The sequence below is a fragment of the Hyperolius riggenbachi genome, chromosome 11, assembly GCF_040937935.1.
Source record: "Hyperolius riggenbachi isolate aHypRig1 chromosome 11, aHypRig1.pri, whole genome shotgun sequence".
Taxonomy (NCBI): Eukaryota; Metazoa; Chordata; class Amphibia; order Anura; family Hyperoliidae; genus Hyperolius; species Hyperolius riggenbachi.
In genome coordinates this window covers 41,728,964-41,744,929 of record NC_090656.1, presented here as the reverse complement: position 1 = coordinate 41,744,929, position 15,966 = coordinate 41,728,964, and the positions used below count along the sequence as shown (strand labels likewise).

The window sequence follows — 15,966 nt, the reverse complement described above, 5'->3', positions numbered from 1 at the left end:
GCGTGAATGCAAATATCATACCACATATACACAGCACACAATATATACACAAATAACCCGGGAAGCAGTGACAAAATATATATAACACCTAACTATCTAACTATCTATTTACAAACGGTGTGCACGAGATATATATGTACAAGCAATTATATACAATAACGCGGTATCAAAAGGAGCAGGCAAAGACAGGTCAAAACACATATCAGGGTCAGCAGCGGTAATTCAGATATATCGAGGTACAAAGGAATGAGCAGAGGCAAAGTCAGGACTAGCAAGGTTCAGCAACAGGAAATCAGATCAAGGAACAGGTTACAAGGAATAGGTTACAGGACTCAGATACAGGAGTGACCAGGAACTCAGACCTACAGACATAGACGTTCTGGCAATCGCTTGGAGGAAGAGGCAGTCTTAAATAGAAGCAGGATGCAGCTGGTGGTAATTAACCAAAGTCCCATAGAGGCCTCTGCAGGGCAGACACAGAACTGCAGTTCCTTAGTACAGGCAGCACACGGCCACCTGCTGGTGGAAGGTGGAACTTCAAGGCTGCTAAATGTCCACAAAGCCCTCTGCTGGTGGCACAGTGAAAGTCCAAAGTTCTCCAAGTAAAAGCTGCCACCAGCAGGCAGGAGAAGGCAATGCATTATTCCTAACATTACCCCCCCCTGAAGGAGCGGCCTCAGGACGCTCCACAATGTCTTTAGAAAATCCCCACCAGGGTCCCATAGAAAAGCAGGCAACAAATACCTTGGCCAGGTGGGTCGCAGATGCCAAGGCAGGGTGGGCAGGGAGGGAAAATACATACATTTAGAAACCTTGGTCTGAGGCTGCTGTGATAAAAATGGTAAATCTTCGAGCAGGAAGGCAAGTCGGGCGAGAACCTGTACAATGTCAGGCAGGACCCAGAAAGTAATAAATAATGAAGTAGACAGCAAAATGCCAACCTGGGTGGGCAACAATGCCACCCAAAGCCAGACCAGCATCTTTTGGACCGTGAGCAGAATCCCAGGAAATTGGAACATAGACCGGAAACCATCAAATGAGGTATCAGGTTGGCAGGTTTCAGGAAAAGTGGCGGACTGGCAGGTATCAGGCTGGACAGGAGACTGGACAGGATCATCAGGCTTGGCAGGAAACTGGGCAAGATCAGGCTGAACAGGAGACTGGCAGGCACCAACAGGCTTGGCAGGAGACTGGCATGCATCACCAGGCTTGACAGGAGACTGGAGAGGATCATCAGACTGAGCAAGAAACTGGACAGGATCACCCGGCTGAGCAGGAAGCTGGACAGGATCACCAGGCTGAGCAGGAGGCCGGACGGAAAACTGGCAGGTACCATCAGGCTTGGCAGGAGACTGGCAGATATCAGGCTGCGCAGGAGGCCGGACGGAAAACTGGCAGGTACCAACAGGCTTGGCAGGAGACTGGCAGATATCAGGCAGGACAGGAGCATCAGGCTGAGCAGGAGCAGAAATCTGTGGAGGCTGGGCAGCAGCAGAAATCTGTGGAGGCTGGGCAGCAGCAGAAATCTGTGGAGGCTGGGCAGCAGCAGAAGTCTGTGGAGGCTGGGCAGCAGCAGAAGTCTGTGGAGGCTGGGCAGCAGCAGAAGTCTGTGGAGGCTGGGCAGCAGCAGAAGTCTGTGGAGGCTGGGCAGCAGCAGAAGTCTGTGGAGGCTGGGCAGCAGCAGAAGTCTGTGGAGGCTGGGCAGCAGCAGAAGTCTGTGGAGGCTGGGCAGCAGCAGAAGTCTGTGGAGGCTGGGCAGCAGCAGAAGTCTGTGGAGGCTGGGCAGCAGCAGAAGTCTGTGGAGGCTGGGCAGCAGCAGAAGTCTGTGGAGGCTGGGCAGCAGCAGAAGTCTGTGGAGGCTGGGCAGCAGCAGAAGTCTGTGGAGGCTGGGCAGCAGCAGAAGTCTGTGGAGGCTGGGCAGCAGCAGAAGTCTGTGGAGGCTGGGCAGCAGCAGAAGTCTGTGGAGGCTGGGCAGCAGCAGAAGTCTGTGGAGGCTGGGCAGCAGCAGAAATCTGTGGAGGCTGGGCAGCAGCAGAAATCTGTGGAGGCTGGGCAGCAGCAGAAGTCTGTGGAGGCTGGGCAGCAGCAGAAATCTGTGGAGGCTGGGCAGCAGATGGCATAACATCAGGTGAAACAGAAGGCAGGAAAACTTCAGACAGGTTAACAGGTCGGGAAGCTTCAGACAGGGCAACAGGCTCAGTAGTTTCAGGCAGGGCAACAGACTGTATAACTTCATGGATCTGGACCTTTGGCTTAGCATTTGGCTGGGCCGTTGGCTGAGCGCATGGCTGAACCGTTGGCTGAGCACTTGACTGGACCTTTGGCTGAGACCCTGATACAGTTTGTGTGAGCTGGCACTGAGACTGTGCGGACTGGGCCTGTGCGAGCTGGAACTGAAACGGTGTGGGCAAGATACTAGGTTCTGTAGGCTGTATGCAGGTTTCTGTATCTTGAGGCAAAGTCTCTACCAGCAGAGAGCGTGATTCTGCAGACTTAGGACTACATTCTGCAGGCTGGGTGCAGGTTTCTGCAGACTGGATGCAAACTTTTGCAAATTGGATCAGAGTCTCTGCAGGCTGGAAGTGAGTTTCTGCAGACTGAGGCAAAGTCCCTGCAGGCTGGAGGCAATATTCTGCAGACTGGGAACAAGGTTCTGCAGACTGGATGCAAAGCTCTGCAGACTGCGAGCAGGATTCTGCAGGTTGATTTGAAGTCTCTGCAGACTGGAGGCAAGGCTCTGCAGATGAAGACAGAGTCTCTGCAGGCTGGAAGCAATATTCTGCAGACTGGGAACAGGGATCTGCAGACTGGATGCAAAGTTCTGCAGACTGTGAGCAGGATTCTGCAAGCTCTGCAGACTGTGAGCAGGATTCTGCAAGTTGTTTTGAAGTCTCTGTAGGTTGGAAATGAGTTTTTGCAGACTGAGCACAAGGCTCTGGAGACGGAGGCAAAGTCTCTGCAGGCTGGAGGCAAGGCTTTGTAGACAAACCAACGGCGGGACTGGATTCTGGAGCATACAAAGTCTGCAAGAGTTGTGAGAGGAAGGCAAGAGTCTGTATAACAAGTGTCACAGGAACATTAACTGGAGGCTGCACCAAACAGGAGTTGGATGGAGGCTGCACAGGAGGCGAGATGACTGGAGGCTGCACAGGAGGAGAGATGACTGGAGGCTGCACAGGAGGAGAGATGACTGGAGGCTGCACAGGAGGCGAGATGACTGGAGGCTGCACAGGAGGTGAGATGACTGGAGGCTGCACAGGAGGTGAGATGACTGGAGGCTGCACGGAAGGTGAGATGACTGGAGGCTGCACGGAAGGTGAGATGACTGGAGTAATGGAAGCTGTAGGAAAGTATTTGCGTCTGGTTTTGGTGACCACTCTGGAAACTGGAACAGCAGGTTCTCTTGATATAACTGGATACTGCCAGGACCAAGGTGTGGATCTGATAGCGGTTTGTAATGTTGCTGATTTTACCGGTTTTTTAACTATTGCAGGTTCTGAGTTCTGGACACAAGAAGAGATACATGGAGAATGAGCAGAAGGAGGAGAGTGGAAACAGGAAGAAAGGATTTCACGCCAGGCAGTAATCAACATAGAAGCAAATTCACGCTTACAGAGCTTATGCAGCATCAATGACTCAGTTGCACGAACACAGGCAGACACATACAATTCCCCCTTCTCAAAGTAAGATTCATAAAACCCTTGTTTGTCTCTCTTCAAATAACTATAGTACATGTTAACTTGTTCAGAAGTAAAATCAACCTGGACAGGACTTATAACAGGTAAGGCAGGAGCTGTGGAACCTGCAGAGATAATTCTCTGCCATGCATTTAGCAGAAGGGAAGCTTTCCCATACTTGCATATTCCCTGAGTGATCAGGGACTGGAGGGAATCTATACAAGCCTGCACGGTCTGTTTACCTTTGTTTGAGTAATGATCAAGAAAATATTCCCTGTCATCCTCAAACAAGTTAATCAGAGCTTCTATGGCATAATTGTCAAACGGTGGATCATAATCACTGACTACACCTTGGTCAGAATCAGGTTGCATGCAAACATTTGTCATTTTGGGGTATGCGAGATCATTCCAGATCCTGGCTAAATTTTCAATATCTTGTGTACGAATTATTCCTAATTTGACATAACTATATGTCTGGCTAATCAACTGCTGCAATTCAGCTTTAGAGAAATCAGCAAAATCTGCACGACACTCAGCTTCATCCTCATCAGCAAGCAATGCATAATAATCAATTTGTTGCAGATCCATATTTGGACATAACAGCCAGGTATCAGTGTGCAGTATAGCTGCAGTGGTCAGTGTATATAGGGCCAGAACGTACTGTCAGGAGCCTGAATGGAGAAACAGGGTTTGACCACAGTTTGCAGTATACAGACACTGGAACCAGGAATTAAGGTGCAAAAATAATGTTTTATTGCAAATGCAATAATGCAAGCATACATGCAAGCGTGAATGCAAATATCATACCACATATACACAGCACACAATATATACACAAATAACCCGGGAAGCAGTGACAAAATATATATAACACCTAACTATCTAACTATCTATTTACAAACGGTGTGCACGAGATATATATGTACAAGCAATTATATACAATAACGCGGTATCAAAAGGAGCAGGCAAAGACAGGTCAAAACACATATCAGGGTCAGCAGCGGTAATTCAGATATATCGAGGTACAAAGGAATGAGCAGAGGCAAAGTCAGGACTAGCAAGGTTCAGCAACAGGAAATCAGATCAAGGAACAGGTTACAAGGAATAGGTTACAGGACTCAGATACAGGAGTGACCAGGAACTCAGACCTACAGACATAGACGTTCTGGCAATCGCTTGGAGGAAGAGGCAGTCTTAAATAGAAGCAGGATGCAGCTGGTGGTAATTAACCAAAGTCCCATAGAGGCCTCTGCAGGGCAGACACAGAACTGCAGTTCCTTAGTACAGGCAGCACACGGCCACCTGCTGGTGGAAGGTGGAACTTCAAGGCTGCTAAATGTCCACAAAGCCCTCTGCTGGTGGCACAGTGAAAGTCCAAAGTTCTCCAAGTAAAAGCTGCCACCAGCAGGCAGGAGAAGGCAATGCATTATTCCTAACAGAAATAGCCCCAATAAACAGGTTTTTGTGACCCTAGGCTATGAACTCTTCGGCCTAGGGGCCCGAAACTCACCAGTCATGTTCCCCCTAAGGGTCCCTACAATGCTAGAAAATTTGGTACTGCTGAGCCATTGCCCTTTGAAAAGATGTGAGATTTTGGAAAGTGAAATAGGGAGCCAATGAAATCCTATGGGGGATTTTACCAATTTTGGACCCCTGTAACTCTGGTTTGCAGAGATGTAGGGACCCCATCTTTGGAATCCAAGTCTAACAATATGTCTTCTACCTGCATGAGACATTTCGTGAGATTCAGACTTTGCTAACGGCCATTGCTGCGATTTATGTACGTCACCATCACTACCATTGAAATAGCCCCAATAAACAGGTTTTTGTGACCCTAGGCTATGACCTCTTTGGCCTAGGGGCCCGAAACTCACCAGTCATGTTCCCCCTAAGGGTCCCTACATTGCTAGAAAATTTGCCACTGCTGAGTAATTGCCCTTTGAAAAGATGTGAGATTTTGGAACTGTAAATAGGAGGCCCAATGAAAGCCTATGGGGGATTTTACCAAATTTGGAGCCCTGTAACTCTGGTTTGCAGAGATGTAGGGAACCCATCTTTGGAGCCCAAGTCTAACAATATGTCTTCTACCTGCATGAGACATTTCGTGAGATTCAGACGTTGCTAACGGCCATTGCTGCGATTTATGTACGTCAGACTCGCCACCATTGAAATTGCCCAATAAACAGGTTTTGTGACCCTAGGCTATGACCTCTTCGGCCTAGGACTGCATTGAACGCGACCCACGCATTGTGCGCATTCTGGACAACACCAATTACTGGGTTTATACCCTTCTGGATCCACGGTACAAACACAATGTTCCAAAACTGCTTGAAGAAAGAGCCAGACAGGTCAAAATGGAAGAATACCAGCAGGCCCTTGTGGAGACTTTAGAGAGGAGATTGACATCCTCCCCCTCCTCTAGCCAGTTGTACGCCGACAGACTGACTTCCGCAAACCCAGGACGACCAGGAGGGCAGCAAACAACACAAGCCGCAGCTAGTGCCCAAAAGGGAATGGTATCGGCAGTGTCCTTGGAGTGGGAAAATTTTCTGACACCCATGCAGCAGCACACAGAACAGCAAGCGTGCAGATCCACCTCCAACACCAATCGCCTGGAGAAGATGGTCAAGGACTACATGTCAGATGGCGTAGCTGTGTTGAACAATCCATCTGCACCCTTCAACTATTGGGTATCGAAGCTAGACACCTGGCACAAACTGGCAATGTACGCAATAGAGGTGCTGGCTTGCCCGGCAGCCAGCGTTATGTCGGAACGCTGTTTCAGTGCTGCCGGAGGCATCGTCACAGATCGGCGGCGTATCCGCCTCTCCACAGAAAATGCAGACCGTCTGACTCAAATTAAAATGAATCAATCCTGGATTGGAAACGACTACGCAACACTCCCGGACCCCAACCAAGTAACATGAACAATGAACATCTGTGATGGGTTAGCGTTTCCGGTCCCTGTTTATTGAACCTCTCATCTGTATTACATTTATGACTGCATGGCGACAAAATGCAAATTGCTATCCGCACGCTTCTTGTCCTCATGCAAGGCCTGGGTTGTTGTGTCTCAAAGCGTGGCCTTCTCCTCCTGCGCCACCCTCCTCTTGTTCCATCACGTGTGCTGCTGCTGGGTTAGCGTTACCGGTCCCTTTTCCTGGAACCTCTTATATGTATTACATTTATGACTGCATGCCGACAAAAAGCATGTTACCTGTGCAAAGAAAACAGACATTTCCCGCATTTAAAAGACAGTTTTCCCTTTGAAACTTTAAAATCGATTTTCTCAAAAACTATAAGCTCTTTTTGCTAAAAAAAATTTTTCCTCTTGTACCCACTCCCAAGGTGCACATACCCTGTAAATTTGGGGTATGTAGCATGTAAGGAGGCTTTACAAAGCACGAAAGTTCGGGTCCCCATTGACTTCCATTATGTTCGGAGTTTGGCCATGTTCGGCCCGAACCCGAACATCTAGATGTTCGCCCAACACTACACGTGACCCGTTCGGCCAATCACAGCGCTAGCCGAACGTTCGGGTAACGTTCGGCCATGCGCTCTTTAGTTCGGCCATATGGCCGAACAGTTTGGCCGAACACCATCAGGTGTTCGGCCGAACCCGAACATCACCCGAACAGGGTGATGTTCTGCAGAACCCGAACAGTGGCGAACACTGTTCGCCCAACACTAGTTTTAACATATATAAGAGAGAAATCTGGGAGAAACATACACACCTTCTACCTCTAACCCAGCATTTCTCTCACACCCAGAATATATTTACAAGTCTGTCTTCCATTACAAATACAGTTTGCGTATAGAGTGAATAGGTCCACAGATGACACCATTAACATTTGTCTGGAACTCATCTGCGAACACCTGGCCAGACTCATACGCCAGGATCCTCCTATTTGACTTTAGCTCAGCATTTAACCCCATCAGCCCACAAATACTTCAGGAAAACCTTGCAACACTCGGGGTCCACCCTACCCTCCACCTGTGGATCACAGACTTCCTCACAACAGGTCCCATTCGGGGTCCACCCTACCGTTCTCCTGTCGATCACGGACTTCCTCACAACAGATCCCAGGTTGTGAAGCTGGGTGCTATCTCCTCACAACCAAGGGTCACCAACACAGGGGCCCCACAAGGTTGTGTCCTGTCACCGATCCTGCTCTCCCTATATACGAATAACTGCAGATCTGTGGGAAACTCCGTAAAGCTCATCAAATTTGCTGACGACACCACCATAGCTGGCCTCATTACCATTAAATACGAGCTGGCCTACCACTAGCAGGTCGATAGTATATGCTACTGGTGCAGGGAGAACAGGCTGGTCCTTAACACCGCCAAAACAGTTGAGATAATTGACTTTAGGAAGCATGCCCCCATCCCACCTCCAATGTACATTGATGGAGCAGAAGTTGCAATAGTTTCCTGTGTCTGCCTCATGGGCACAATTATCTTAACCTCCTTGCCGGTTATCCCGAGCTCAGCTCGGGGTAACCTGCGCAGGAGGATTTCTCAGGCCCCGCTGGGCCGATTTGCATAATTTTTTTTTATTGCATGCAGCTAGCACTTTGCTAGCTGCGTGCATACTACGATCGCTGCCGCTCGCGGCTGATTCGCCGCTACCCGCCGCGCCGCCCCCCCCCTCCAGACCCCTTGCGCAGCATGGCTAATCAGTGCCAGGCAGCGCTGAGGGGTGGATCGGGGTTCCCTCTGACGTCCCGATGTCCATGACATCTCGCCCCGTCGCCATGGCGGAAGCCCAGCAGGAAATCCCGTTCTGAACAGGATTTCCTGCTTACTCTGATTGCCGGAGGCGATCGGAGTGGGTGGGGGGATGCCGCTGCTCAGCGGCTATCATGTAGCGAGCCCTGGGCTCGCTACATGATTAAGAATTTTTTTTTTTTAACAGTGCTGCGCTGCCCCCTTGCCGCAGGAATTGGACCGGCAAGGGGGTTAAATGACCTGAGCTGGAATGCAAACACTGCCCTCACTCAGAGGAAAGTGCAGCAGAGGCTATTCTTGCTCCACCAACTGAAGAAGTTTGGGATGGCCAAGGAGCTTCTGGCGAGCTTCTACTTTGCCACAACTGAATCTGTCCTTTGTTCCTCCATCCTGGTCTGGTACGCGGGCTCCTCCACAACTGAATCTGTCCTTTGTTCCTCCATCCTGGTCTGGTACGCGGGCTCCTCCGCCAGCGTCAGGCACAAACCACAGTGGATCATTAGGTCAGTGGAGAGAATAATTGGGAAACTCCTTCCCCCTCTGGACCTTCTCTACAACTCCAGACTGCATTCCAGAACTCTGAGGATTGCTTTCGATACCTCACACCCTGGCCACTGCTTCTTCAGTTGGCTGCCATCAGGCTGAAGGTTTCGGTCCATCTCCATCAAAACCGCAAGGCATAAAAACAGTTTTTTCCCTTTGGCTGTAAACTGTCTGAACTCTCTTTAAGCCCCCCCCCCCCCCCCCCCCCCCCCACACACACACATTTAGTTTTTGTGCTGGTGAATAATGTTTCCTCTGCTGTATATTGTGCATATTGTGGTCTACATATGTCCATCTGCTGTTTTTCTGTTCTAAAGTTGGTGTTGCCCTTCTGTCTGTGAAACCGTGCTTGTTCTGTTCGTGCCAAGCCCAATTCCAGGCTCAACCTAGCCGTGCTTGGCGAATAACGGTGATTCTGATTCTAATTCTAAAATCATCACTCGTTCCTTTACCTTTGACACCTTTTGGTGCACAAAGAATGGCTGGTAGCTAGCAGGCTAGCACAGATTTAGCCTAAATATTTTGGGCTATTCAATCCAATTTCAGGCTTTTATACTTGTCAATGCAAGGTATGAATTTCCATAGCTCTATGGGAAGTAAAACATGAGCATAACAAGATCATAAAGAAGGTTAGGGACAGAAACCGAGTCTTGATAAAGAGAAATTATAGGGGAGCAACAGCTCTCTACTAGACTCCCACAATTCAGAACCGCATAAGCATATAGCTGTTTTGGGTTGTCTGGTTATACTATATATATATATATATATATATATATATATTTTTTTTTTTTTTTTTTTAATTAAAACTGTTGTTGCTAATACTGCTTTTATACAACATGTATTTGTGATTTCTCTATCTGGCTTGTACAAGTTCTTACCTTAGAAATTTACAACTGTCTGCAGAGAAGATGGCTGTAGGAATGTTTCCCCTAAAAAGACAAATTGTCAAGCGTTTTTAATGATTTAATTTATAACTGGCAAAGCACTTTGTACTACACAACCAATGTTACTTACGCCATCTGTACATTGGTTATGTTCTCTTGTGAAACAGCAGACTTAAGCAGTGACAATACACCCTTCGCGTTCAGGTCATCATTGCGGCTCACACTGGAAAGCAAAAAAAAAAGAAAAACCCTCAACAACCTGAAATGACACATTTCATAAATAAGGTATTGTGCAAAGAGAGAAACAACAAAAGGTTATTTTGTGCTGGTAACACCCCCGCTCCCTCCCCCACCTTCCCCAAAAAATACACAAAATAAGTTCTTCATAAAGCTGTGTATTTATTATCCTAATGTACTTGTATTACCATTATATTTATTTCTGTGGGCAAGAATCCCATAGGAATGGAGTAGCGCTTATAGTCATTAAAAGAGTGAAAAGGGCAGTACTCGGATACAGTCACAAAATTGACAAAGTGATTTCTGTTTGAATGCAAGGCAAACCGTTCAACATCACTGTAACTCATGTCTATGATCCTAATAATTAGCCAATTCAGTGCTGCGTAATATATTGGGGCTGTAACATCCTTACCTTCCAGCGGCAGGTCCCGTGGCGTCTCCGGCGTGGTCCGGGCGAACAGCGGGGTTTCAGTGCCGACATCCTCCGGCAGCATCCCTGGCGTCCCTGCGGCAGTGAGTTCCGGCGCACGCATACACACTACTGTCAGTCGGGCGCGCGCGAGTTCTAAAGAGCCTTATAGGCTAAGGAGGAGGATCTGACTGATGTCAGCAGTGATGTCACTCTTGACATCACTTTTTGGGAGTGGTTGCCTGAAGTTATCATGTGTATTTAAGGTCTGAGCTGTTCACTCATTCTTTGGCTTTGATACTAATCAGTTCGCTGGTTCCTAGCCTAGATAGCTTCCTTGAGCTACATTCATATATTGTGTAGATGCACAATATATATGTACTCCAGTTAGTCAGTCTTTATTATTTTCGTATATATATATATTCCCGTAATATTATTATTGTAACAACTCATTGTATATTATCTGTGTACCGACCTTTGCCTGCCTTTTGGCCTCGCTCCTGTCTAGTTCTACTGTACTGCTGCCATCTGATATTCGTTACCGACTCGGACTGTCCCTGACTATGTTATTGCCTAATCCTTACATTACGACTGACATCTGACTTTCGTGCGTGATTTAGCCTGGTTGCTGACTTCGATTCTCTTTACGACTTTGTACCTCGATATCTCTGACTTTGTGTACGACTTAAAGTGAACCTAAAGTCACTTAATAGCAGCATAGGGGGCGATATACAGGCTGGGAACGCGAACAATCACTCGCGTTCCCATCCCTGTCGGCCGGTGACGGCCAAACCGGAAGTGCTCGCCGGCGGGTCCTGGGACATCGGAGCGGAGCTGCGAGGGCACCGATCGTCTGCAGGGGGCTGAGGGAAGCCCCAGGTGAGTTAATCTCGTTTTTTTTAAGTGACTTTAGGTTCACTTTAAGGCCTGAAACTGACTACACTTACTTCTGCTGTTGACTAGAACTAGTCACACTTCCAACATGCAAAGAAACGTGACAGGGGCTTTATAAATACAATAAATAAAAAAATAATTCTATGAAGAAGACCTACAAGACCTCCTAGAACTAAAACCAAAAAGATGTCACTTTTATCATAAGGGATTGGAATGCTAAAGTAAGAAATTAAAGGATAATTGGAATAACAGGCAATTTTGGAATTGGAGTACAAAATGAAGCAGGGTAAAAGTTAATGGAATTTTGTCATGATAGCTCACTGGCCATAACAACACTTTTACATTTTTCCAACAGCCCAAAAGGTGACCCTACAAATGGTTATGACCAGACTTTTAAATATCGGAATCTGACTGACTATATACTCTGCAGTCAGAGATGGAGACGTTCTATACAGTCAGCAAAACAAGATCTGCAGCTGCCTGAGGCTCACATAATCAATTTCTTAATGAAAAATTCAAACTTAAAGAGACACTGAAGCGAAAAAAAAATTATGATATTATGATTTGTATGTGTAGTACAGCTAAGAAATAATACATTAAGATCAGATACATCAGTCTAATTGTTTCCAGTACAGGAAGAGTTAAGAAACTCCAGTTGTTATCTCTATGGAAAAAAGCCATTAACTCTCCGACTAAGTCTTAGTCGTGGAGAGGGCTGTTATCTGACTTTTATTATCTCAACTGTAAGTGAACTGTTTACTTTTTCTCTGCTAGAGGAGAGGTCATTACTTCACAGACTGCTCTGAAAGAATCATTTTGAATGCTGAGTGTTGTGTAATCTGCACATATTATAGAATGATGCAATGTTAGAAAAAACACTATATACCTGAAAATAAAAGTATGAGAATATTTTCTTTGCTGCTAATCTTATAGTAATTATTTATAGTACACAACCAATTCACTATATCATATTTTTTTTCGCTTCAGTGTCTCTTTAAACTGAATAAACTAAGCAAATATACTAGACTATACAGGTATGAGGTAAATAATATCCCTTATGAATATGCAGTGGAGACAAACAGATTTAAGGGATTAGATCTGGTACCTGAGGAGCTATGGACAGAGGTTCCTAATACTATGGAAAAGGCAGCAACAAAAAAACATTGCAAAGCAAAAGAAGAGCAAGAAAGCAAAATAACTGTCTAATGAAGCTTTAGAAATAGCTGAGGAAAGAAGGGAGGGAAAAGGCAAAGGAAAAAGGGAACAATATCGCCAACAGAATGCAGATTTCCAGAGAATAGCAAGGAGAGATAACAAGGCATTCCTAAACCAGCAATTCAAGGAAATGGAAGAAAACAACAGACTGGGAAAAACAAAAGATCTATTCAAGAACATTAGAGACATCAAGGGAAAAATGAGCAGGATAAAAGACAAAAATGGTAGAGGCATAACAGATGTGGAAGAGATTAAGAAAAGCTGGCAATAATATACAGAAGAACTGTACAAACAAGATCTAAACTTCACTGATAACCCTGATGGTATGATTTTTAAACTAGAGCCAGACAATCTGGAGAGTGAAGTTCATTGGGCTTTAGAAAATATTGCTAACAACAAGGATAGGTGAAATTATGGGATTCCAGTTGAACTATTCAAATTAGTAGAAGATGATGCAGTTAAAGTGCTGCACTCAATATGCCGGCAAATTTAGAACAAGCAACAGTGGCCACAAGACTGGAAAAGGTCAGTTTACATCCTAATTCCAAAGAAGGGCAATGCCAAGGAATGTTCCAACTACAAAAACAATTGCCCTCATTTTACAAGCTAGGAGGGTTATGCTCAAGATTTTGCAGGCTAGGCTTTAGCAATATGTGAACTATGAACTACAAGTAGAGTAAGCTGGTTTATGAAGAGGCAGGGGAGACAGAGATAAAATTGCCAACCTTCGCTGGAGAAAGCAAGAGAGTTTCAGAAAAACATCTACTTCTGCTTCATTGACTATACCAAAGCCTTTAGCTTTGAGGATCACAATACATTTACAGAGATGGGAATACTGGATCACCTAACATGTCTTCTGAAAAACTTGTATGCAGGTCGAGAAGCAACTGTGAGAACTGTACATGGAACAACTGATTGGTTCAATATTGGAAAAGGAGTATGACAAGGCTGTATGTATCTTGTATGCAGATTATATCATGCAAAATGCTGGATTGGATGAAGCAAAAGCTGGAATTAGGATTGCTGAAATAAATAACAACAACCTCAGATATTCAGATGATTTAACTTTTATGGCAGAAAGTGAAGACAAATTAAGGCACCTCTTGATGAGGGTGAAAGAGAGGAGTGTGCAAAACTTGGTCTAAGGCTCAATATTAACAAAAAATAGATTGTGGCATCAAGATCCATTCCCTCATAGCATACACCATATTATATGGGTCTGGAGGTGAAATTTCAAATGACAAACAATTAACTGGAAGGTCCTGAACGCTGTGGGGGGGGGGGGGGCATAGCTGTTTATAGTACATATGTTTTTGTCGTGTAGCGTACCACTGAGAATAAAAAAAACACGCCCTTAAAAGTCAAATGAAGTTGCAATATTCGTAATTGGGAGTTATATAAAATATCACCACACCCCTAGGTTCTTTCTGGGCATTGGCCATGATTACTCTAGAATATAGTTGATCAGAAATGAGATTACTGTTGGCCGAAGACATCGGGCAATTGTTTTTTATAGGTCAGAAGGGCATTGTGTCTTTTGAATACGAAGCTAAACCCCCTCACATTGTGGGAATTTTTTTAAAGAACAATTTTTTTGGAGGGAATATATACAGGCCAGTACAAAAAATAAACTGACTATGGGATAAGTTCCTAACCCGATTAATAATTCTCCATACCTGACAGTTACAACCGTGAACATTAAACCGAATGGAAAAACGCAAATGCCAATAGGCTAATTAGTATGTACCCGTAAGAGGGGACAGAGGGAAAGAGGGACTTCTCATAGAGCCAAGAACTTTCCATGATGGGGGACAGTATAGATTTCCCTGCTGTTGATATGCATAATGCGACATTACAGCAAGGTTTTTCGAAAGGGACCTATGGCCACAGCACCTTGGGATTGTAAGTGTTGAGAGTTAAATTATCCAGGATAATCCCTCCTTAAGGGAAATGTAGGCTAGTTAGGAGAACTATCGGACACCTGTCTAGGAGGGGGCCCCACCGCTCTGCGCAGCAGACACTAGGACAGCAAGGTGGATGTATTGGTGAGCAAATGATAGGCCATGAGTGCAAACCTGTGGGGAAAGCAAAAGACAACAAACTTGTGCGCTCATAGAAGTAATCATTACCGATTACATCAAATAATTCTAGAGGCATAAAGGACCACTAGCATAAAAAATTGTAAAATTTAAAATACATGAAAATACATAAATAAAAAGTTATTTCTCCCAGAGTAAAATGTGCTATAAATTACTTTAGCTAAACAGCTAAATAGTGCAACAAAAATGTACAATCTCATCATATAAATTAAATTTAACATTTTATAAAACTCTTACCTTCCTGTTTTGATAAGATGTCTTATCAAAATAAACCACATTATAGAGAACTGCAATTTTTATGGTAGTAAGTTATTTAACTGGTTTTATTACTGAAATAAATGTTCGAAAAGATCATTTTGAAATCTATTCAGCAATACTTCCTGACCAGCCCCACAATATCACTGACAACTGAACTGTAAATAACAGGTTTATATGAATGACATGTTGTCACTTACTCTAAACTTTTTAAATGCTTCATCTGATGGAATAATTTAAGCAGCAAGGCCATGTCTTCAACCTTCAGATGGTTGTCTACCAAACTGTTGGAGTGGAAACAAAAATTAAAAGTAAGCAGAAGTACAGTTACATAAATATTAGATTATAGTTTACTTTATTTTAGTTTATTTTACGACCCCTGGTCTAGTACTACAGAATATTAATGTCATGTACATATTCAAAAATACATCAATCAATGCAGCAATAGCAAACAATAGACAGCACTCAGAACAACACTACACCATTATACACCTTCACACCAGGACTGATTTAGCTGATTAGGTGAGTATGCAGTTTTTGGGGGGAGGTGGGAGAGTTTATTTTAAGGACCACTACCTACTGTAAGCTACTGTAAATGACAGCAGCATAGGAAAATAATTTATAGTACACTCTGGGACAAAGGTACACCCTACACACTCACACACAGGCGCGCACACACACACACACACAGCACACACACACACACACACACACACACACACACACACACACACACACACACACACACACACACACACAGCACATACAAACACAAACACTGACACACACACACACACACACACACATATACACACACACACACACACACACACACACACACACACACACACACACACACACACACACTTTTTTCTTTTTACATGAAAAAGGGACAAATGAGGAGTAAAGAAGGACAGGGCTCCCAAAGACAGACTGTCCCTCCGAAAGAGGGACAGTTAGGAGCTATGCTCCTGTTCGTGTAATGTGACGAATGCAACATATTGGCTGCAGGCTTTCTCTAC

At 45.1% G+C, this 15,966-nt stretch overlaps 1 protein-coding gene across 3 annotated transcripts in view; it reads right to left on the bottom strand.

Moving 5' to 3' along the window:
- NLRC5 (NLR family CARD domain containing 5) overlaps nucleotides 1–15,966 on the bottom strand; it is a 336,749-nt gene that overhangs the window by 173,980 nt on the left and 146,803 nt on the right. For all 3 annotated transcript variants that reach the window (XM_068259606.1, XM_068259607.1, XM_068259605.1), the window contains 3 exons: nucleotides 15,145–15,228; nucleotides 9,966–10,058; nucleotides 9,830–9,880 (listed from right to left, as the gene is read on the bottom strand). In XM_068259606.1, the coding sequence (XP_068115707.1) occupies nucleotides 9,830–9,880; nucleotides 9,966–10,058; nucleotides 15,145–15,228 (228 nt within the window). The remainder of the gene's footprint in view (nucleotides 1–9,829; nucleotides 9,881–9,965; nucleotides 10,059–15,144; nucleotides 15,229–15,966) is intronic.